The following is a 24,689-nucleotide window of genomic DNA, read 5'->3' on the forward strand; positions in this document are numbered from 1 at the left end:
TCCTAAAAACACTTTAGGATGTGTGAATAAGCATGCCCAACCTATTTCATCAAAAGTTCTGCAGTTGGAATGCCCTGCCCTTGCCTCATGAAGGCCATTAATATTTACTGTCAATGGCATATTCATGAGAAAACTTGTCACTTCCGCTTTAGTAAAAGCTCAGCTTGGCAGGTCTTATGAGTTTAAGTAAATTTCAGACTGTTCAGTAAGTTATTGTACAAGTGCAGGGTCGTGCTCATATTGTGTGTTTTGTATTGTTGCAGTTGGAGAATATTACAAACCATGTATATGTATTTATAGTCTGTAAAGTATAACGGGTTGCCAGATGATAATACTGCAACGGTGATTCTCTGATTGCCTTTGTCTTCTAGTGTGTACATGTTTTAACAGCTTTTGCTGGCAAATTGAGCCACACTGTAGATCTTAGAGGTACAGTGGTACCTCGTGTTACGTACCGTCCCCCTTACGAATGCTGTGGGTTAAATGCTCCGCTAACCCAGAAGTAGATGCCCCTTGTTGCGACCTTTGCCCTGGGATGTGAGTGGAAGTTGCGTGCTGGTGGCGCAGCAGCGGGAGGCACCATTAGAGAAAGCATGCCTCATGTTACGAGTGGTTTCCTGTTACGAACGGACCTCCAGAACAGATTAGATAGTAACACAAGGTACCACTGTACCACTTAAAATGTAGCAGACAGTTGCTCTTTCTAGCATTAGCTTTCATCGTGGTTTTTAACTACTGGATGGTGTGTTCAGTTACATGCTGCACTTTTTTTCTGTACTGTATCAAGTACAACGGGGCTTCATATCTCCCTTTCATATTAAAAAGTTGAGTATTTACTCCAATGTTTTTCTGGTTCTTTCAGTATATATTTCATATATACGTACATACATCTGCAACAGCCAGGAGCAATAAGTAGAGCAACGGAGTGGGGTCATTGCCTTTGTCCCTGCTACTTCCTTTCTGGGCTTCCTTTTATTCCCTCCTTCCATGAAAGTGGGGCAATGAGTCAAATGTCATGGTGTTTAACAGGAATTGTTTTTGTTTCAAATTTATACCCCACCTTTCTTCCAACCAGAACTTTCCCCCTTGTTTTTCCTCATTGAGAGCCAGTGTGGTGTAGTGGTTAAGAGCGGTAGTCTCGTAATCTAGAGAACCGGGTTCAAGTCTCCGCTCCTCCACATGCAACTGCTGGGTGACCCTGGGCCAGTCACACTTCTCTGAAGTCTCTCAGCCCCACTCACCTCACAGAGTGTTTGTTGTGGGGGAGGAAGGGAAAGGAGAATGTTAGCCGCTTTGAGATTCCTTAAAGGGAGTGAAAGGCGGGATATCAAATCCAAAACTCTTCTTCATTGGGAAGATTTTTTAAATCATTGGGACATGGGTGGCGCTGTGGTCTAAACCACTGAACCTCATGGGCTTGCTGATAGGAAGGTTGGTGGTTTGAATCTGCCTGAGGGGGTAAGCTCCCGTTGCTCTGTCTGGGCTTCTGCCAACCTAGCAGTTCAAAAGCATACCAATGAAAGTAGATAGGTAAGTACTGCTCCGGCAGGAAGGTAAACAGCGTTTCTGTGTGCTGCTCTGGTTCGCCAGAAGCAGCTTAGTCCTGCTGGCCACATGATCCGGAAGCTGTCTGCGGACAAATGCCGGCTCCCTCAGCCTGAAAAGTGAGATGAGCTCCACACCCCATAGTCACCTTTCACCGGACTTAACCGTCCAGGGGTTCCTTACCTTACCTTTACAATCATGTATTTGCACATAGGCAGATCCTAGAGTAACCCAGTCCACCCTTCCTATGTCACCTTTGTCTACAGTCTTCCAAACTGCAGGATATGTAGATTACCTGAACACCAGTGAAGATGTGAGGGTGAAAAGGTGTTTTTCACAAATTGTGTATGAATAGATAATATTAAAGGTATTCTTTCAATACAGTTGGTTTCAAGCTCCCCAGACTATCAAACAACAACATGCATTCTCCTAATGTTCAGGTATATGCTGAATCTCTTACAGAATATACAGTATGTGATTTAGTAAGATGTTTTTAAGTCACAGGAATAGTCTGTGAGAACCAAATGTGATCTTATTTTATAATTGCTTATATATTTAGTATGTTTGATGGGTCTGAATGCAGTTATGAATGGATATGAATGGCTGAAGTATGAATGAGAACCAGAGGGTCGGGTTCTGAAGAACCAAGGATAAAGATAGGATGGACGGAAATGGACTGAGAGAATGAACCAAACTGTTGAATATTGAATAGATGGATGAACAGTGAACCAGTTACTGGACTGTGTAAGACAGGGTGAGCAGTATGACAACATGTCTGGATGAAATAATGGACAACCTGAGAACTAAAAATATGATTAAGACAAGTTGAAATACAGTGGTACCTCGGGTTAAGTACTTAATTCGTTCCGGAGGTCCGTTATTAACCTGAAACTGTGCTTAACCTGAAGCACCACTTTAGCTAATGGGGCCTCCTGCTGCTGCCACGCCACCGGAGCACAATTTCTGTTCTCATCCTGAAGCAAAGTTCTTAACCTGAAGCACTATTTCTGAGTTAGCGGAGTCTGTAACCTGAAGCGTATGTAACCTGAAGCATATGTAACCCGAGGTACCACTGTACTTTATTGTCACTTGTACAACTTGTATACAGTGAGATTACACGAGCCCCCCCCCCCAGCTCACTTAGTCTTAATTCCCCTTGTTTACTGACGCACACCTACCAACCCCAAAAGTCAGTTGCCCTGTTGTTATCTTTTCATTCAGCAGCCTAACAGCCCACGGATAGAAGCTGTTCTTTACCCTGCTGGTGCAACTAATCACGCTTCTATATCTTCTGCCTGAGGGCAGGTTTCCTCACTCTCCTGAGGCAATGTTCTTCCGCTATTTCATCCAGCGGATTCACAGGACAGCCTATAATATCTTGTGCTGCAGTCACCACCGTCTGTAGACACTTCCTATCAGTTGATTTCAAACCAGCGTACCACACCGTGATGCAGTATGAAAGGACACTTTCTATTGTGGACCGGTAGAAGGAGATCATCAAATGTTGATTGACATTGTTCTTCTGCAATACTCTGAGGAGATGGAGTCTCTGTTGGGCTTTCTTAACCACCTGGGTTGTATTTATTTTCCAATTAAAGTCTTCACTGAGATAAACTCCCAGGAATTTAAAGGAAGAGACTCTCTCCACACAGCCCTCCCTGATGTACAGTGGGGCTAATTCTTCTCTCTTCCTCCGAAAGTCCAACACCATCTCCTTTGTCTTGCTGATATTAAGGTGCAAGTTGTTCCCTAGGCACTATGTAGATATTTTTTGGACCTCCCCTCTATATGCTGATTCGTCTCCACCTGTTATTAACAAATGACTGTTCTTGAAAGAAATGACTGTTCTTAAAGAAGACATGTTGGAAGAAACATATTATTCATAAGGACGGTGACAACACGGTGGAAACTAGACTGTTTGAAACATGCTATTCATATCTATCTGAGGAATCAAACATGTCGGAAACCAGACTGTTTTCAGCTATACCTGTTCATGTCTATTTGAGGACAACAGCTACCTGTTCATGTCTATTTGAGGAATAATCATGACAACAGCTATCACTTGGTCCAACCCCCTTCAATACAAGACAATGTAGCCATATGGAAACTGAGCCTATATAAGAAGCTGGAAAGCCTTGGGAACTTTGCGTGCTGTCCTTCCTGCAGGAGGATGCCGTCCGATGGCCCTTAGAAGAGACTGGCCATCTCTTCTAGTGGGTCCAACCATCTGGTAGGTATGTGTGTATGAATGAATGAATGAATGAATGAGTGATGAATGATTGAGTCCTTATTGCTTATTACTTGTTAATCAATAAAGGATTGTGATCTGAAGAGAATTGTGTCATTTTGTCTTTCTTGAAAATGCTCTGATAAAGGTAAAATAACTTAACTCTTTTCATGACAAAGAGACAGGATTATTGGGCATTAGTGAATATTAGAATAATGCAGAAGCTTGAGAGGTTTCTACATTAGTCAGATGAACTCTCCGTATTCCTATTCCTGACAAAAGCATATTTGTACTCTACAGGATTTATTTCACCTATTTTTCTGGTTGAAGTAAATGAACAAGGCAAGTAGGCTTCCATCCTGATGCAAACCTTACATAGAAAGGCCAGATATATGCGCTATTGTAGCAGTGCAAGTCACTGTTATGGTGGCTGACAAAATATCCTATACATGTCTACTTGGATGTAAGCCCCATTGACCTCAAGATGAGTGTGCGCAGGGTTGCAGCCTGGGTAATCCAAAACAGAACACATCTATGGCCATTGAAAATGTTTTTGAAGGGAAAATGCCCCTTTGGCTTCAAATCCCTGCTTGGAAAAGCTTTGAATTCTGAAATGATTATCTGTATTCCTTTCTCCGTTGGCACAGCTGCCACAGCATGCAAATCCTCTCCTGTGCCAAAGATGCACTTATGAGTTGAAGCTGCTGATGAAGTATTTTTCCATCAGCACAGAACAGGTTGCTCCTGAACAAATGCGTATTTAGTCAGGTAGGGACTTGCTCATAATTGGTGCTTGTGCACTTCTCACAACTGTGTTTCCAAAGGCATGAGATCATGTTAGTTATCCATAAACTACATTCTGACATATCACAGTGGTTGTGTGAATTGCCCCAAACCGTATTAAATATTTTTCAGCATTTTGTGAGTGTTCTTACGTTAATCTGTTCTGATAAAGCCCACGCTGTCAATTCCACCCATTCACTCCTTGGGAAGCAAGCGGGTGAGGCAAGCCTTGGGGCAGACTAGCCTCAGCCAGAGTGAACGGCGTTAGGATTTCTTTCATGTAAAGCACTGGAATTCTACGCTTCAGCCCCGCTCTCTCCGGAACAGCTCGAGAGCTCCTTCCGCTCTCGAGCAAGGGCCGCTTCCCGCCTCCCTGGCGCTGGGTGCGGGCGGGCAGCGCCCTTTGTTCCCGGCGCGTCTCCCGCCCTCGGAGGGGAGCTTCGCCCACACGGGAGCCTTTCTGAGGAGAGCCCAGAAACCCCGACGCTTTCCCACATCGTGGAGCTGAAAGGCTTCAGGTCTAAAAAGTGAGGTTTGTGAAACAGGAAAGAAAAAAGGGAACGTGCTAGCAGCGACCTTAATAAATTATCGAGCACGACCCGGAAAACTCACCTGAAAAATAGGTAACCTCTTTTGTCTCAGTTGGGCAGGATTTCATTGAATACATTAAAAAAGAAAAGTTACACTTGCCTCTTCTGCAGGCCTCTCAGTTTGGGCTAAGTAGCCTCGATTTGGTTGGGAAAAATTCCTGGTGTTAAAAAGAGCCATTTATTCTTGGTACTCCTTGTGCCTTTGACGGCTCAGCTCTGGACTTGTGTTTCTGTGCATCTTTCAAGCCATGCGCCCCACTTCCGGGTCTCTCATGTTCTATGACGGTGCTCTCCTCTTACCACCTCCTCTGTGTCTTATCACAAATATCCAGATAACCAGCTTTATCATTTTTTCTTGTGAATGTAACATCTCATGCCAGCCTTGGTTTGGTTTTTATGTGTTTTATCTCATGAAATTTCATTTTGTTATTTGGATTCTATGGATAAAATTCATGGACATAGCTAAGGGGGGGCAGCTTTCCCCTACAATCAAGTAAATTAATAAAAATATTTAACTAACTGAGGTTCTGGCTCCCCAACATGAAGCCTGCCCCCCACAACAGAAATCTTGATAACATTGCTCATGATAACATTTAATAAAAATACTTTAAAAAATCAGATTGCGGTGGGGGACTTCAATATATGCCCGGAAGCAGCTTATTATGAGGAAATGCTGTGGCATAAAGTGTTTCAGTAAACTCTCAATTGCTGAAAGCACAATTCAGGTTGTCACTTCTGCTGCCTTCTAAACTGAAAGAAACTGCATTTACCACAAACTGTTTTGTAACTCATGGCTGGCTATTTTTCTTTCCTACTCCTTGAGAGCCAGTGTGGCATAATGATTAGAATGCTTGCTGTGCCTATGAGGCTAGGGTTCGAATCTCCACTCAGCCATGAAGCTTACTGGATACACTTGGGCCAATCATGTCAAATGCACATCAGATTTGCAGAAGTCTAGTGACCAAGACAAGAAATAGTCCTGCTCCATTCTGCCATGGTCAGACCACACCTGAAATACTGTGTCCAATTCTGGGCACCAATTTAAGGAGGATGTTGACAAACTAGAAGGTGTGCAGAGGAGGGCAGCCAAGATGATCCAAGGTATGGAAACCAAGTTATGAGGAATGGTCAAGGGAGTTGGATATGTTTAGCCTGCTAAGTTCTTTCTTGACTTAAGCATTTATTCATTTACTAAGCCTTAGTACATCAAAATATTGAGGGAGAATTTCCTGAAGAAAGAAATTAAATATTGTAGCTTAAGCCAAGAAGAAATGTAACATATAGACTTGAATGTTTATAAATATATCAAAACTGTGAGAGAGAATTTACTGAAGAAGCCCGAGACTCTTCATGGGCGTAACAGGTGACAAATGCCGGCACCCTGTCTAATTATTGTGCGTAACATCACCGACAGTTCGTTTGATCAAACTTATCTTCGTTGATATCTAACCCTTGAGCGCAACATTGCTGACACTTCGTTTGATCAAACTTACTTTTGTTTATATCTACAGGAGCCTGGCTAAAGGACCTTTAAAGACTGAATCTTCCTTTTGGACACAATTTGAATGAGTTTTCTGTTTGTGGCTTCTGTAGTAGATCTTGTACATTGTTCTCTCAAGTTTTGGATTATTAATATAAGTTTTAGAACGTAGAATGGTTTCGTAGTGTTTTGTGTGCTGCTTATGTGCTGCTTACTTTATACTGGTCTACTACCAACTTTGAGAAGGAGCGGAGAGGGCTCTAGGACCCTGCCAGAGCCCTCATACCTGCTTCCCAAAGCCTGGTGTCTCCCCTACCTGGCTTTGGGAAGGCGGCTTTGGGCTGGAGAGGGTGTCAAATTTTGGCCTCACACAGGACGCAATATTACCCAGGTCCACCCCGATGACTGCCATGTGTCTTCCTCAGCCTGGCAGCAGACCGGCTTCCCAGTGCCCTGATCCTGCCCACCTGCCTTGCTCACCTGGACTATGGCTGTTATCAAGGAGACAGAGCAGTGGCCTATTTTCACCTAATCTTGACACGGTGAGTTTTTGCTTCTGGACTCTCACTTCTGTGCATTGCATGTCAACACATTCTCCAGCATTCCTAAAATTATAGAATCACAGGGACCTCATGGGTCATCTGTGCTGACCCCCTGCAAGGCAGGAATCTCAAAGCAACCCAGAGCTATAAAATAACCTTTCATACAATCTTTATCTAGGGTGTGTTTACTGAGATTGCTGGATTGTTGAGCTCAAAGGTTAAAAGTTACCTGACTGCTTTACCCTTTGCTATTGCAAATGCAACCAGCACAACTTCCACATCCCAGAGATCTTTCCCCATTGTCATGTGAAGAAGAATCGTAAGTGGAAGCATTTGGGAAGCCTGCCAAGCCATGTGATGTTGTTTCTCAACACTGTAGACCTTGTTTCTCAGTTACTGTTTTTGGCAATGGAAAAAGACTGCTAAATATTTTCAAACCCATGTCTTTCCTGCCAGGATTTGCTTCCCTCCGTCCAATTGGAGCAAACAGCTGGGAGGGACTGTTGCTCAATTACACCCTTTAAAAGCTCTCTTCTCTCCACCCTGAAGAAGAATTTCAGAGTGGAAGAGGCAGCACGGTGAATCCTTGGGCTATTGCCTGATCACATCTGCAGTCTTCACAGGTCTGTTGAATAGCTTTCAGTCTGCAAATATTGTTGTCAGGTATACCAGTTACAGTTGTTTAGAGCAGGTGAATGTCATATTTCTAGTCATCAGAAGGTATCAGGGTCTTTGTAAAGGACAGACTTGAAGGATAAAATGGCATATGAAATGTTGAAAGGGATCTGGACGAGTTTAACAGAGCACACCTGCTGGTTTCACTGGAGTAAAAGCACAGGAACTTACAAAGCAGCAAGAACAACTAAAATAGCTTACTTTCAAAAATGAATGTGAGAAATGGAGAAGACCAAATCACTAAGGAATTAGTGTCAGGATATCCTCTTTAATAAGTTTCCCAAGTGTAATATCCCGTTATGAAATCACTGTTTTTTTATTGAAAGGAATAACTGAGTATTGCTTTTACCCAGGCATAGGCAAACTCAGCCCTCAGATGTTTTGGGACTACAATTCCCATAATCACTGGCCACTGGTCCTGTTAGCCAGGGATGATCGGAGTTGTAGTCCCAAAACATCTTGGAGGGACGAGTCTGCCTGTGCCTGCTTTTACCTATATTACAATTTCTAGAGGAGTGCATAGAATGTTCTACAATCCTCATACTAATCTTGTGAGGTAGGTTATTAAAATTTTGCTAATAAAAAAGGGAGGATGAGAAAGTATAGTTTCTTCCCCGTCACTTAGTGGCAGAGGTGGTTTATAAACCCACTGGATCCATCCCTCTTAGTTGTAGAGAGTCTCTCTCTAGACCGTTCCATGATTTACTTCTCTTGCAAGAAAATATAGCCTGGACGTTAACCAAACCATCTGCATAGAGACAAGGCATGCAAAGGTCTGGCTGGAATCCATACTGCAGAATGGATAATACAGCCTGGGGCTGAAAGATAACAGCTTGTCAAAGCCATGGCAGTTGAGCTCACAGTGGAGGGTGAGATTTGAGCTGGGGCTTCTGGCTCATAGTTGAAGAAGCTCCGTTGTTATGAATATCAGGACACAGGTGTAACTTTTCATTTACCAAAAGTGAGGTACCTTGGTTGAGGGCTCCTCTTCCAGGCAGCACCTGAGGTGATGCATGGAGGCTGGCCATAATAAAAAAAAGAACATGTCTGAAGGCCCACTTGCTATAACTTTACATGTTTATGGACCTAGTCAGTTCTGAGACCTGGTGAATTATGGCAAAAAGCCATAGTCTGACAGAGGCATCATTTATGCTAATCATAGAATCAGAATTGTGGTCAGAAGGGACCCCAAGGGTCATCTAGTCCAACCCCCTGGAATGCAGGAATCTCAGCTGAAGCATCCCTGACAGATGGTCATCCAACCTCTGCTTAAAAACCTCCTAGGCAGGGGTGGTGGAAAGGGGAAAGTTGCCACCCAGAACTGTTAACAAGGGTTGCCATAAACGCCCAGAGCTATGAGAAAAGGTCCTCCTGCTTCTTCACTTCTAGACCTACTTTCCAGAATATGGAGTAACATTGTGGGACATTTATTGGATCTGGGAGAACAGGGTAAAAGCCACGGCTTGGCCCTCAAGTGAGGCCTTTGGCCAGTCATTGTCTCTCAGCCTCACCTACCTCACAGGGTCATTGTGAGGATAACATGGGGAATGGGAAACCAGGAGGGCCACCTTGAGCACCTTGGAGGAAAGGTGGGGTATAAGGGGAAAGGAGTCATAGAATCATAGAACTGTAATGTGGGAGGGGATCCCAAGCAGCTCAGCTGGTCCAACCCTCTGTGATGCAGGCATCTCAACTACAGCATCCCTGACAGATGGCCATCCAACCTCTGCATAAAAACCTCTAAGGAAGGAGAGCCCACAACCTCTCAAGGGAGACTGTCCCACTGCCAAACAGCTCTTACTGTCAAAAAGTTTTTCCAGATGTTTAGTTGGAATCTCCTTGCTTATCAGTTGAAGCCATTGCCTTGAGTCCTACCCTCCAGAGCAGGAGAAAACAAGCTTGCTCCCCCTTCCATGTGACAGACCTTAAGATATTTGAAAATGACTATCATATCTCCTGTCAGTCTCTATCATCTTGGTTGCCCCCCTCTGCACATGTTTCAGCTTGTCACCATCCTTCTTAGATTGTGGTGCCCAGAATTGGACAGAGTATTCCAGGTGTGGTCTGACCAAGGCAGAATCGAGGGGTACTATTACTTCCCTTGATCTGGATACTAGACATCTGTTGATGCAGCCTAGAATAGTGTTAGCCTTTTTTTGCTGCTTCATCACACTGTGGACTCATGTGAAGCTTGTGGTCCACCCTAAACCCTTTTCACATGAACTGCTAGTAAGCCAGGTGTCTCCCATGTTATATTTGTGCATCTGGTTCTTTCTGCCTAAGTGTAGAACCTGACATTTCTCCCTATTAACATTCATTTTGTTAGCTTGCACCCAGTTCTCCAATCTGTTAAGGTCATTTTGAATTCTGATTCTGTCTTCTGCAGCATTAGCTACTTCTCCCAGTTTGGTGTCATCTGCAGATTTGAGGAGCATTCCCTCAATTCCTTCATCCAAGTCACTTAGAAAGACATTGAACAACAATGAGCCCAAGACAGAACCCTGTGACACCCCACTTGTCACTTTTCCCCAGGATGATGAGGAATCTTTAATGAGTACTAACAATTTCCCTCTTAAACACACGTTTTACCTTTTGAAACATGGTAAAAATATGGCTGCTGAAAGACCTTTCTGATGGGGAAAGTCAACAAGAGAAAATGACATCAATGACTACCTTTGGTATCTCGCCTGCAGGGGGATTTTGTGGCTTCCTGGTGCAGAAATTGTTGCTGGTTTGAACTAGAAGAGAAATAAAGTAAAGCTTATCTTCACTGAGGGAGGAGTTCAGAGGTCATGGATGTATTTATTTTGTGGACGTGCTGGTCAGACCTGCCTGGTTGAAATAATTATCTCTCGAAGTGCCTTGGGGAAGGTTCAGAGATCCAGGTGATAAGTCAGCTAGTGCCTGAAATGGATATTCATCACTGTTTAGTGCTGTCGGCATACTTTGCCTGTCATGAAAGAAGGGACGTGTTGGGCAACAACAAATGGGATTAAATCGGTCATAGTGTTGTTGAAAGAGCATGACATATGCACACACCAGCTAAGACCAGGATGGAGATCCCTTCCCATGAGATGCTCAGGGAGACTGGCATGCACAGCCCTCTACAATTCCCCTGGCATGGTTACTGGCAAACCTGAGCTACACTTGGTGGGTCGTGCGGTGGGGGGGGGAGGCCAAGGGGCTCCCTCCCATAGGAACCACTTTCAGCTTGCTGTGCATGGCTTTCTTTCACAATCCTGGGCAGAAGCCCCTCTTGAAAAGCCTCTCAAGCCTTGCAGGCATCCTGATATCCCTTCCTTTCATCTACGATGAACCTCTTACGATATTGGTGCCCATTTCCATGACCCCACTGGCCCTTCTGCTATAGGAAGGAGGCCCCCTGCTTCACCAGTTAGCCTTGATGCCCCACCGTCATGTTCATCAAACAACATTCATAGGCAAATAATTCCTCCACACACACACACAAAACACCATGCATTTCCCCAAGGTGGATTCTTCCTAAGGCTTTCCCACAGTGACTGAAGCACAAATGTTCTCCTGTTGGCCAAGGCACAACTGAGCCTCCAGGCTGCCAGGAACTGCACACAGATCAGCTGTGAAAGCATGAACACAAGGAACGGAGCCAGCACTAAAAAGTGGATATGAGTGTTGTATTTAAGATTCTTTACTGTGTTTACCATTTGCTCAACTCTCCACTGCACTCCTGCTGCTGGTGTTTGAAGTTGTGCACACAATCCATCCGTATTCTGCAGCTTCCTGAGAAAAACCTACATTTGACTCATTTACCTTCACACCAGTGCAATTTCCTCATAGACACACTTTGCAAACAATTTTGACTAATACAATTCATTTTGTATGCTATTTTTAAAAATTTTAATATATGGCTTTTAATGTACACTTTCCCCTAATATATGCAATTTTGTTCCTCTTTTGGGTTGAAACCAATTTCAAAGGAAAGGTGCAGATCTGGTCAGGTATCATTTTGGGAATTGCAAAACAAGTTCAGGGAGATATGTGTGCCTGGATTATTGAAGGTGCAAGAGTGTGAACTTTATGGAAATAAGTATCTCTTTCTCCTCCTAGCCTAGTCCTAACATTCCTGAAATTGGGAAACCAGCCATGGCAAAGAAGAGAGTTGCAATTATAGGAGGTGGCTCCAGTGGACTTTGTAGCATCAAATGCTGTTTAGATGAGGGTCTAGATCCTACATGCTTTGAGAGCAGTGAAGACATTGGGGGGCTCTGGAGGTTCAAGGTAAGCCAGATCATTTCATAAATGTTAATGTTTTTCTTGCTGAGGATTCTGTCAGTGGGGATTTGTAACAACAACTGCTAAAAACCTAGGAGCAGGAAAGGAGCAGAAACTGTGATGGGAAAATGGAAGCTTTAACCTGCTAAAAGAAGTTCTTGGTCACAGGAAGGAAAGATTAACCATGCTCAGCCTAACTGAATACAGGGCCAGCAAGTTGGATGCCTGTCTAAGGAGGCAGCTCCTCCAGTATCCAGTTTTTCTGGATCTGCCTTTGCTGCTGCTCCCAAGCTCAAATGAAGCACTAAATACTGGCAGGTCGTGTGTGACGTGATGTGTGGGCTGTTTCTTATTGTGCATCAGTAGATCACAAAGATAGAACACCTGAGTTTGCCACGCACCTTTTCTGCAGTTTGACTTGCACAATATAATTTTTGAGGATGAGCTAATTCATGGTATTCCAATTCATGGTTTCTCTGAAAGTAGTGCCTCATGTATGTCTGTCTCTCCCCTTGCAGTACTTTTCAAACAGTTTTAACATGTGTATTGCAACTCTCCAGTGTTTTCTTCCACAAAGGAAATTGATCCTGTTAAGGCCTAGCCTAGATTTCCCAGTGATTGGAGAAGCAAGTGCCTCAAACAGTATTATAATTGCCTTTGTTACTTGCCTTTCAAAGAAAACATCCCTAAGTGACATACAGTGGTACCTCTGGATGCGAACAGGATCCGTTCTGGAGCCCCGTTTGCATTCTGAAGCGAACGCAACCTGCGTCTGCGGGTTGCGATTCACTGCTTCTGTGAATGTGCGTGACGTCATTTTGAGTGTCTGTGCATGCGCCGAAACGGAACGCGTTACTTCCGGGTCGCCGCAGAGCACAACCCAAAAACCCTCAACCTGAAGCAACTTTAACCCGAGGTATGACTGTGTACGAAATGAGCACAACCTCACCCTCTTAAAATTATGCTTCCTGCAGGAGAATCCTGAGGAGGGACGGGCCAGCATCTATAGATCTGTCATCATCAACACCTCCAAGGAGATGATGTGCTTCAGCGACTTCCCCATCCCAGACGACTTCCCCAACTACATGCACAACTCCAAGATTATGGATTATTTCCGAATGTACGCCAAGCACTTTGATCTTCTGAAATATATCCATTTCAGGGTAAGAAGAGTAGGACAGAGCAGCTGTGTTCTGGGATGTTTCTAGGTTTGGAAGAGCAAATTCTGGGCAGAAGAGTTCTTGACAATATACTATGCAATATACTATGAGTAGTTGGTCCAAGTGGCCTCTCTCATGTTCTCTCTTGCCATAAGCAGAGCATTCAGTCAACAGGGAGGACATTGAAGAAAAACAAAAATGATGCCAAAAACAAAAAGAGATTGGGGATTAAATCCTGCTGTCTTGTCTACCTGATGCAGAATTATACTCTGTCCTCCTGCTCATCAGCTGACAGCACCAGCTGTGGTTTGGGGGAAGTGGCCTCACAGGGTCGCATTGGACCTCCTGGCAGCCTGAGATTGGCCTGTGGCTGCAGGTTCCCCATCCTTCTTTTAGGTGGAAGGAAGTTGAGAGTGTGTTTCTTCAGCTCTTTTCAGCCTTTCCTGATCAATCTGTGTTCGCTTTTTTGTAGACCACTTTTTCTTTTTCTTTTTGCTTTGTCACAGCAGAATTTTTTAAGGATGAAAAGCTTGCAATCTTTATTTGTGGGAGAGAAGGGGGACACCAAAACTCTGTCTTCTTCCATCTCTAGCAACCATTGAAGATAGGGTGGAGCCAGTGGAGAGCAGAAGGCAGGAGACAACCTGTCTAGGGAGAAGGGTCACGAGGGTTTAGTGAAACAAGAGGCTATAGAAGGTGTGAGTGGATCCCTCATGCAGTTATTCACTCGGTTACATGCCTTCCTGTCAACCGTGCAGCTCTGCAGACTCCAAGAGGACAGCATAAAAATTGCTTTGCTAAACAGTTGATAAACAGGACTAATTGATGCCAGCTTACACAGAGCTAAGCTAAAACACAGGACTTGTCTGTAACGTCGCAAAAATGGCATGGTTTTTTCACTTGCAATCATTTTGTTTGAATGAACTATACAAAGTTCTGACTGAGTGGCTCAGCAAGATGCTTAGCAAACATATTCTTGCCAACTGCTGTGAGGTGTAACCTATCTCTTGCCAGAAGTCCTTACTCAAGAAAGCGGAGAAGAAGTCAAACCTTTCCTGACAACATCCCCTGTGCAGCCAGTGGTTTACTTCCAGTATTTTCCTCCTTCCTGGGCCACGACTTTCATCAGGAAAGAGTGTTGAAAAAAACCTCTGTGCCCCATGGTCCTTGAGCTTCCAGTCCAGAGTCTCATAGTTCCTTGCTATACATCAAGGGCTGTGTCTGGCAGTATCATTTGAATGCACGTGGATCAGAAGGGAGGGGTTGTGACCAGTGGGCTTTATAAGCCTTGGCAACTTCTCTGTCCTTGAATTGTTGCACCCAGGACATCCTGTTACCTCTGCACACTGCTGCCTCTGTCCCCCTCAGTAAGGAGTCCCCTTCCACCAACCCAAGTCCCTTCCTCCTCTGGGGAGTGGCAGGAATCATTCCATACACAGTGCCTTCCAAAACCACCTCAGAGTGTTCTAAGCTCTGCAACTTATATTTCTTGATCCTCTGGCCCAGTATCTGTGTCTGAGGTGAGCGCAAGGAATTAATTTTGCAGCTCCAGTGACACAGCATGGCTTCTGACAGTACTGCTTCTGTGAGCCAAGTTCCTCCAGGAGTTTGTCTCCTGCAACGGGCAATCTTCCTCCTCTGAAGTTGTTCTTCCAGGACAGTCCACTCAGCTCTATCAAGAAAGTCATCATCTTGCCCAGTAATTTGAAGGGTGACTTGGCTGGCCTCAAGTTGCTATACCTTCTCTTCCAGCGAGGCAACCAGCTTGCACTTGCTGCAGGTGTAGTTTTGCACATTCTGAGGCAGAAAGACAAATATGGCACAGGCGTTGCAGGTCACTTCAGTAGCCCCCTCATCATCCATGTCTCTTAGTCCTACAGACACCGTGAGACGGCACTCTTGGCCTTCTCTTCCAAATGTCCTCACCAACACTCTTGTTTATTTGCAAGCTCTCAGAAGCTGCTATCAGCCAAGTCTACCTGCTGCTAGCTGATAACCCCTCTGCCCACTCCCTCCCTTGTTCAGCCTGGCTTCCTCTTGGCAGTAGCATGCAGCCACACCCACAGCCAAGCCGCCAAGCAGCTCAGACAAGCAACCAGCCTTAATCCCAAAGAGATAAGCTCACTCTTTTTAGTCTCCTCCACCAATTTCTCCCACTGTTGTTTTGTCAAATCTATTGTGCATGTGCTGCTGCTGCTGCTGGGGGTTCCCAAAAGGAAGAAAGATGCAATAGAAATGTTTGAATAAATAAACAAAATACAGTGGTACCTCGGGTTACATACGCTTCAGAATTAAGTTCTTAACCCGAGGTACCACTGTACTTATTCTAGCATGCTGTAAAATTCATCTATTTCTTGGTACTGGAGGAATTGAAATTCACCCTTGAGATTCAACAAGGGTTGTAGGTGGTGCTTTTCTTTTTAATAATAATGTTTATTAACAGGCCAATCACATCACATTGTTCAAATCACATTAGTTCCAAATTATACAGCCAAATTTTAAATTTTTTTGAGGGTACCCATACATCAAGCTCGGCTCGAGTCCAAAGTTCCGGATGACTCCAGGCATCACTTATTTTACTGCTTTAATTAGACAGTTCTATCCAGTTCAATCCGAATAGTCCTTTATTACTTTCTTCTTCATCTTGTTGTTATCATATATTCCTTTCTTTGCGATCTCTGATGATTCTCACAAGCAGACTGAAAACTGACGTCTCCGTGTGGGTTTTGTACTCTTCAAAGCCAGGGACAGCCTCTAATCAGTTCTTCCATAAACAAAATTAAATTTTGGTCTGTCCTTTGTTTTTTCCTCCGGCTAGCCAAATAAATCAGATAGGTCAGGGGGCTCTGTCAGGTCCAGCTTTCATTCCAATACTCCTTCTCTTTCAGACAATCCTGATTCTCCCCCCCCCCCCGTCTTCTTTCTCCTGCTAGCCTGTCTTGGTGAGACGCCATTTTTTAACTGCGTCATAGAAATTTCCTCTTTCTCACTGTTTCTTCTCTCCTGTTGTAGTCCAATCCCACACAGTTCTTAAAGTCCTGCTTATGATAATAGAAACACGACGATCTTGTTTCTTTCTGGGGTGGGGGGTTATTTTATCACATTATACGAAGAGAAAAAAAAGGGTCCTTTCCCCCACCCCCCCTTCATTCCAAACATACAGTCTCCTAGTATTAATTCGTCAGAAGATTTACTTATCCATCCGTCACTCCAGGTCACAGAGATCCATTAATCAGCAGTCTTATCGTCGAACTTTACTTGATGTATGTGCTTCAGCCTTCTATCCAATCATAAATCTTCCAAATATAAATCCGAGCTGAAGCAACCAGCACGCGCTAATTGGAATCGGCGTCAGGAAGAGCTGACTTCACCGAGGGCTTGTGCCAAGTGTTCAGCACCCCCATCTCTCGGATCAGGGGGTGCCTTGTGAACACCGCTGGCAAGACAGAGTGCTCCCACATCCTGGGGCGTTAGGAAGGCTGCCTACTTCCCATAGCAGCCCCTTAATTACCTCGATGGGTCAGAGAGATGTTATTGTCGGCCATCTTCCAACGCGCCACCTAGTGGCCCCTGTAGGTGGTGCTTTTCTTCCAGAAAAAGAAAAGGTGTCAATACTCACTACGAAGTTGTAATAGTCAGTGCCACACTTTTAACCAATGCTTTTCATTGGCGGTGTGGGTGTGTCGGTACTGCGTACCCCTGAGTACCCCCAGAAAAGAATTTGCTCAACATGGAATAATCTAAGGTCTGGTCCCAATCAGTTTTATTTGGAAGCATTTATTTTCATTTCAAGTGTGTAGGTTTAAGACCGCAGCCCTTAGGTGTCTTCTGATATGTATTTTGTACCATATGCTGAGGTATACATTAATATCACAGAAATAAATCCTTCATCATTCTCTGGCTGACTTTTTTCTTTCCAGACTAAGGTGTGCAGTGTAAAAAGGCGCCCAGATTTCTCTAGCACTGGCCAATGGGATGTTGTCACAGAGACGGGTGGAAAAGAAGAATCATCCGTCTTTGATGCAATCCTGGTTTGCACTGGGCATCACACAAAGGCACATCTGCCGCTGAACTCCTTCCCAGGTACGCTCTGTAGGTGCTAAGGGGAGCGACGGAGCCATTGCAGGCAGATGTTACAGGCAATCCTTGTTTTGCAAGGGGGTTACGGACCCCCGCGTGCGCCAGCTGAGCACACGTAAGACCACTCTGCTCCTGCCCCTTCTCATGACGTTTTTATGACATTTTGTGACTGCTTTAGGGTTTACCACCCCTCAGTCGTTGCCTCTAGTATGGAAATGTGCATGCTCCCCTTGCCATGTCTCACTTGCCTGAGCTTCCCACAGCTCATGCTGTTTTGGGCACTGGCACTTACATAAAGGTGCTCAGCAGAGAAAACCACATGGCAGTGTCCGTCTTATCAAGGAACCAATCCTGTAACTGCATTTCTTTCTCTCTCTCTCTCTCTCTCTCTCTCTCTCTCTCTCTTAAAATAAGCTTAGTTCTTCCTTTATGTTTAACTTGCTACTCATTTCTATAGCCTTTTCCAGTGTGCAAAGTGTTGTGTATTTGTTATCCCACAGTTATTCTCACCACAACTCTGTGTAGTAAGTAGTGCTTAGACAGAGAACAGGTTGTTCATTTCAGCCAGTGAGTTTCAAAGTATCACACTGGCACAGCTGTATCACACTGGTGCAGCAGTTCTTTCCGTAGTTCCATGGGAACATTGGAAGCTGACTTATAATGAGTCTGGCCATGGATCCATCCAGCTCTGTATCGTCAAAATGGACTGGCAGCAGTTCTGCAGTTCCATTGCCTTTTCCCAGCTGTGCCAGGAGGTACTGAGGTTGAACTTGGGGCCTTTTGCATGAAAAGCGTCTTCTCTCACACTGGCCTTGAGTTGATCAGACTAGGGAGGGGGATAAGTGCTAAAATAAGCAACAAAGCATTAAAAACCAAAGAGCAAACCGTGTGTATGTCATAAAAAGCAAGTTTTCCAATCAAAAAAGATTACTTCACTAGCATAAAAGTTATTTTTTTCCTTCCTAGAACAGTACAGAAAGTACATTTGCTTAAAAGTTTAGGCTCACAAAACTGAACTAGTTTTGCAAATGTGGTTTGGAAAGATATTGTGAGAGAATTCAGGGTGGGGCAAGGAATAAAATTTGTCCAGATTGGTTGCCATATGACCTCTTTTTCCAGGACATGTCCTCTTTTTCATGTGTAGAGTCATCATAGAGATCCATAGTTCAAAGTAGAACTCAGCAAATGTGTCCTCGTTTTTGCTCTTCAAAATATATCCACAGTCCTTAGTGCAGTTAGTGTTGCAACTACAGAGTTTACCAGTTTCATACCAGCAGAAAACGACAGTGCCAGATCTCATGTACAAGATGCATCCACACTACCTGAGCTTGAACAATTTTGCTCTTCACTTACAGGAATTGAAAAGTTCAAAGGTCGCTACTTTCACAGTCGTGATTACAAGAGCCCAGCTGAGTTTGCTGGGAAAAGAGTAATTGTGATTGGCATTGGGAACTCAGGCGGGGACCTTGCTGTGGAGATAAGTCGCTCGGCACAACAGGTCTGGCTACTATTATTTATTATTGGTTAAATTTGTATCTCACCCTCTACCCATAGATCTCAGGACAGTTCTATATTGTGATGGTTTTGCCTGGTGTAGCAGCCCCAGAGCGTGTCAAAGATGTAGTAGCAGAATGCCAGTGGAAGGGATTGGTTATGGAAATGGTCTGAGAGCAGCGAAAAAGAGCTAGACCAACAAATCAGAGGCAGGAGCTGAAGCAGGAGACTGGGATGAGGCAGGCCAAGAGGCAGAGAGGAGTCAGTCGTGCGGCAACAAGCTCCCCTCCCACAACCAGGAGAGGCATGAAATGGAGAAGCAGTCTCCGATCGATTGCTTGGGAAAAGCCCTGGGCTGCAGGGAGGCAGGGGCTTTTTGTCTTGGTAACTTTTGCATGGGGACAAGACCTGCCGGGAATGAGTTGCTGTGTTTATTAGGCGTGACACTCCACCATGTCCCGGCGGATTGTGGTTTTGCTAATAAAGAGTTAGCTCCAGCTTGCACAGCATGATTGACTGCCGGCTCTCTTGTGACAGAAGATGGGCACTGAGGCAGGCCCCCATCTCTAGGGACCCCTGGGAGGTGCAGAAGGCAGGGAACAGCATCCCTGGAGAGAGAGAGCTCTAGCTGGTTGGAAGGAGAGGCTGTGGAAGGCGGGCAGATGATGTCTCAATTGTCACTCATGCTGCCAGGGGAAAGTGGGTAGTTGCAAAAAGGATGCCCAAAGGATAGGCTCTGGGAAGAGGGAGGAGGTGCTTGGATTCAAGCTCTTTTCACTTGCTGGCAAGGAGAGGATTTTTAGAGCAGGGGGGCTCCCAAACTGTGCTCCATGAGCTTCATTCAGGTGGTCCACAGCATGTCTGTGGATTTGTGGTTGAAGCCAGGAGACCCCACATACATGACGGGCAGCCCCCCATTTACACAGGGTTGACAACGTCCCAAGGTGCCGCACACATCAGTGAAGTCATGTAAAATTGAAACCCACTGACAAAGCCCGCAAGTCCCCCACCTGCCCCCTTTCCACCCTTTTAGTGATGTTTCAATGACATCTTTAAGACTTTTTCAGGTCACTTCCTGGTTTGGCGGCACAATAAGCATATATACTGTTGCACATGCACTGAACACACATAAACAGGGGCTGCCTGTACATTAAATACTCAAACTGAGTTTTAATTGTATTTCTTTGCCTTCTTTATTTCTTAGATTTGTAATATCTTAATATTTAATAAATAAAGGCATCTAGCACAATGCATTGTAATTGCTACAACACGCAGAAAAATAACTAGTCCATAAAGGAAGGCCCTCAGCAATTTGCAACTGGTCCATGGGGTGGGGGGTGGGGGTCTCGTGTCTGAGGCCCCTTCAGCTGGGGCCCAAAACTGATATCAGACAAAATTGGGGCAGTACTTGGCTTCAAGCAGTGTTTCCACGCCACCTCCCAAAGGAAGATATCATGTTCCCTATAATGCCTGCTCTTTAATTCTGTGTATTGTCACACTTTTAGTGACGAAGGCACTTTGCACATGCGTTGGCACTATTCTTAAATATTGCTGCACAAATTTCTGAAAATAAATTCCAGGGCTGATGATCACATACACAGAATCCCAAAATCGTGGAGTTGGAAGGGACCGCAAGGGTCGTCCAGTCCAACCTTGTGGCATTGAGATACCAGCACTGCTTCTATCATTTGCACATTCATTAACTAAATTCATACTGTTTTGTCTTTAGATGTGGTTTTCTCCAAGTTAAGCCGTATATCTGTGACTTCCTTTTACGTGCAAATGCTAATTAATTTTGTTACCCATTGTTATTTTCTGACTCAGATCCCCAGACAGATCCTCTGAATAAGTAATAAGTTGTTTAGCTTCAACTTCTTAATTTATTTAATTTTTAAGCTAGCAATTCAGGGGGTTGGACTAGATGATCCTCAGGGTCCCTTCCAACTCGTTTCTACGATTCTAATCTTTTGCTTTCTTTCTCAAAATTGCAATGAAGCCTTTTTAAAAGAGCTTTTAAGTTATCACCCAGATTTTAAATTTGTTTGTCATTTCTTCCATAGATTACACATTTGATGAAGATTTTAGTGTATTTAATTTGTAGCCATTATTTTTTTGTTCATTAAAAATGCGTTTTACCCTGTTTTCTATATGACAGCCTAAAACATCCATTGCATAGGCAGTTAGTTAATGTGGGTTAATTGTGCCTTCAGAATTTTGCAAAGTAGTTCATTACTGAATAAGCATCCGACAGCCAAACAGATACTGTCAATTTAAATGTGGTTTCAAGAAACTTGATAACTTATTCACGGTATCTGTCTGGCTGTCGGATGCTTACTCAGTAACAAATATATTAAACTACTTTGCAACGTTCTGGATACACAATAACTCATAGACTTGAATGCATAATATTGTATAGTTACTCATCTCCTTGGCTCCAATGAAAGTAGGGGCGTCCTAAGGAAAAGCGGGACATTCTGGCATCAAATCAGAAACTAGGATGGCTCTGTAAATCCAGGACTGTCCCTGGAAAATAGGGACACTTGGAGGGTCTGCACCCTCTGCTCTCTGCGTCCAGATATTTTCATCTATCTCACAGGTGATGTCCAACTAAAATGTTCTGCAGTTTTGGGGAACGTTGCAGGTGGAAGAAGGAACTTAATGAAGAACAGATCACATGGACATCTTAGTTAAATAATTGTCTTCCCATACCCAGGTCTTTCTCAGCACTCGCCGAGGTGCATGGATACTGAATCGTGTTGGGGAAGGAGGCTATCCAGCAGATGTGGTACTTTCTACTCGTTTTAACTTGTTACGGAAGAAGTGCGCAACCATGTCCATGCTGAATTACTGGTTGGAGAGTCGTTTAAATGCAAGATTCAACCATTCTCATTATGGCCTGAAACCTAAACACAGGTATGGCTCAGCAATATGCTAATTAGTCAATGTATGTCTATACATCCAGAACGGATTCCGTTTGACTTCCAAGGTACGACTGTACAGTACTGCATTTTCCAGAAAATGTCAGGTGTCAAAGAAATAAAGAACTATCTGACGTTTAGAAGACATCTGAAGGCAGCCCTGTTTAGGGAAGTTTTCAATGACTGATGTTTGAATGTATTTTTAATCTCTTGTTGGAAGCTGCCCAGAGCAGCTGGGGAAACCCAGCCAGATGGGCGGGGTTCTTCAGCAGCAGCTGAAGAAGGAGCAAAAAGGGTTTTCTTGTGTGTGTGTGTTTCTTTGTGGCTGATTAGCTGCTCTCCCTGTGCAAAGGTCAGAGGGGGCAGGGTTTCTGTTTGATCCATCTTTTAGATTTAGGGGAGCTAGTCTCAAACGTTTGTTGGGGGAGACCTAGGTTTTTTGAGGGGGGGAGTTATTTGTCCTGTCTTGACGCTTTTTATGATGGAGGACCGCTGTAGCCACCCCCAACGACACGTTCTCAAGATGGAGGGTGAGGGAACAGCTGCAGTCGCCTGCGGTTCCTGCGCAATGTTTGCCATCTTGCCAAAGGTTGCAGGCAGCTTTACCTGCAGCAATTGCATGTTGATTGCCCTCTTAAAAGACAAAGTCCAGCAACTGGAGGAACGTGTAGCTACGCTCCAAAGAATTAGAGAGCTGGAGCTCTTCTTGGAAGCAACAGAGCACACCGTCTCCACCAAGGAGGAGACAGGGGACTCCCCTGAGAAGGAGGCTAGTTCACCAACACAGGAGCCAGATATATGGAGAAACGTGACTCAAAGAAGTAGGAGGCCCAGGGTTCGCTCTGATTGTTTAGAAATACACAATCGCTTTGAGGTCCTCTCCCCTAGCATGGAAGACGAAGAGCAGACTCCATTTGAGGATCTCTCCCTCGTTACAGTCGATCAGGTATACGAAGACGAGCAGCAAAGGCAGTCCTCAGGGAATGTGCAGGCGACCTTGGAACGGACAGCTCACGGAAGAACCCCGACCAGACCTAAGAGGAGGTGTGTAGTGGTGATAGGGGATTCCCTACTGAGGGGAACAGAAGCAGTGATCTGTGGGCCTGACAAGATGTCTCGGGAAGTGTGCTGTCTCCCCGGGGCTAAGATCCAAGATGTAACTGAACGACTGCAAGGAATCATAAAACCCACTGACAAATACCCCTTCCTCTTGGTTCATGTGGGAACCAATGACACTGCAAGCAATAGCCTCCAGAAGATCAAAAGAGACTACGAGGCTCTGGGCAGGAAATTGAAGCAATTAAATGCACAAATTGTCACCTCATCTGTCCTCCCAGTTGAACAACGTGGCCCAGGGAGAGAGGGGAAAATAGTGGAAGTGAACAGCTGGCTTTGCAAATGGTGTAAACAGGAACAGTTTGGATTCTTAGATCACGGACTGCAGTTTCTTGAAGATGGACTTCTGGCAAGCGATGGGCTGCACCTCACAACGGTTGGGAGGAATGTTTTTGCCAAAAATCTCAGAAACCTCATCAGGAGGGCTTTAAACTGACTAATGTGGGGGAGGGAGACAGTGCTCCTGAAGGTAGGAGTCTATCAGTTGATGAAGATGATCATCCAAATGTCATAGACCAAATGGAGCAAATATCACGCAGACCTAGTGGTGGGAGGAAAAAATCCTTAAATAAGAGACACGGGGGAATGATTAATGGACTTCAATGTCTGTACACTAATGCACAAAGCATGGGAAATAAATAAGATGAGCTTGAGCTCTTGGTACAGCAAACTAAATATGACATAATAGGCATCACTGAAACCTGGTGGGATAAGTCCCACGATTGGAATGTAATAATGGAGGGATACAATCTATTTCAGAGAAACAGACCAGACAAGAAAGGAGGAGGAGTGGCGTTATATGTCAGGGATGTGTATACCTGTGAAGAGATCCAAGATTTAGAACCTCAAAGCCAAAGTGAGAGCATTTGGGTCAAAATTAAGGGAGAGAAGAATAACAGTGACCTCATTGTGGGAGTTTACTATAGATCCCCAAGCCAAACGGAGGACATAGATGATGCCTTCCTGGAACAGATGGCCAAGCATGCAAAAGGAAGGGAGATAGTAGTAATGGGGGACTTCAATTACCCGGATATTTGTTGGATGTCAAACTCAGCCAAGAGCATAAGGTCAAACAGATTCCTCACTGGCCTTGCAGACAACTTCATTGTCCAGAAAGTGGGAGAAGCAACAAGAGGAACAGCCATTTTAGATCTGGTCCTAACCAATGTTGATGACCTGGTTAGTGGGGTAGAAGTGGAAGGATCATTAGGCGTGAGTGATCATGCTCTTCTGAAGTTTACTATAGAGCGGAAAGGAGCAGCCAAGCATACTAGGACTCAATTTCTTGACTTTAAGAAAGCCGACTTCATAAAACTTAGGGAAGTGCTGGGTGAGATCCCATGGACAGTAATACTAAAAGGAAAGGGAGTTCATGATGGCTGGGAGTTTCTTAAGAGGGAGATAGTAAAAGCACAACTTCAGGCAATACCAATGAGACGGAAACATGGAAGGTGCCTAAAGAAGCCAGGGTGGCTATCTAAAGAACTTTTAACTGAGTTAAGATTAAAAAAGGATGTGTACAAAAAAATGGAAAAGGGGGGAAACCACCAAAGAGGAATTCAAACAAATAGCCAGCACGTGTAGACACAAAGTCAGAAAAGCTAAAGCACAGAATGAACTCAAGCTTGCTAGAGAGGTTAAAAGCAACAAAAAAGGCTTTTATGGGTATGTTCGTAGCAAAAGGAAGAACAAAGAAACAGTGGGGTCACTCAGAGGAGAAGATGGTGAAATGCAAACAGGGGACACAGAAAGGGCTGAACTCCTCAATGCCTTCTTTGCCTCAGTTTTCTCCAATAAAGAAAACAATGCCTGACCCGAAGAATTTGAG

General features: G+C 44.4%; 1 protein-coding gene and 1 long non-coding RNA gene across 6 annotated transcripts in view; both read left to right on the forward strand.

Moving 5' to 3' along the window:
- The first annotated feature begins 4,998 nt into the window (after positions 1-4,998).
- The window catches only part of LOC128415167 (flavin-containing monooxygenase 5-like), a 30,591-nt gene continuing 10,900 nt past the window's right edge, over positions 4,999-24,689 (forward strand). Inside the window, exons 1-7 of one of the 5 annotated variants that reach the window (XM_053391037.1) lie at positions 7,077-7,167; positions 7,624-7,790; positions 11,929-12,099; positions 13,068-13,256; positions 17,174-17,336; positions 18,689-18,831; positions 21,541-21,740. In XM_053391037.1, coding sequence (XP_053247012.1) covers positions 11,965-12,099; positions 13,068-13,256; positions 17,174-17,336; positions 18,689-18,831; positions 21,541-21,740 — 830 coding nt within the window. In that variant the 5' untranslated portion in view covers positions 7,077-7,167; positions 7,624-7,790; positions 11,929-11,964. The other 4 variants (XM_053391039.1, XM_053391038.1, XM_053391040.1 and 1 more) reach the window with 4 other exon arrangements.
- LOC128415169 (uncharacterized) lies at positions 13,265-17,152 on the forward strand. Its single transcript, XR_008330879.1, has 2 exons — positions 13,265-15,658; positions 16,830-17,152. It is a non-coding gene; the product is annotated as an uncharacterized LOC128415169 (long non-coding RNA).

The sequence above is a fragment of the Podarcis raffonei genome, chromosome 6 (genome assembly GCF_027172205.1).
Source record: "Podarcis raffonei isolate rPodRaf1 chromosome 6, rPodRaf1.pri, whole genome shotgun sequence".
NCBI lineage: Eukaryota > Metazoa > Chordata > Lepidosauria > Squamata > Lacertidae > Podarcis > Podarcis raffonei.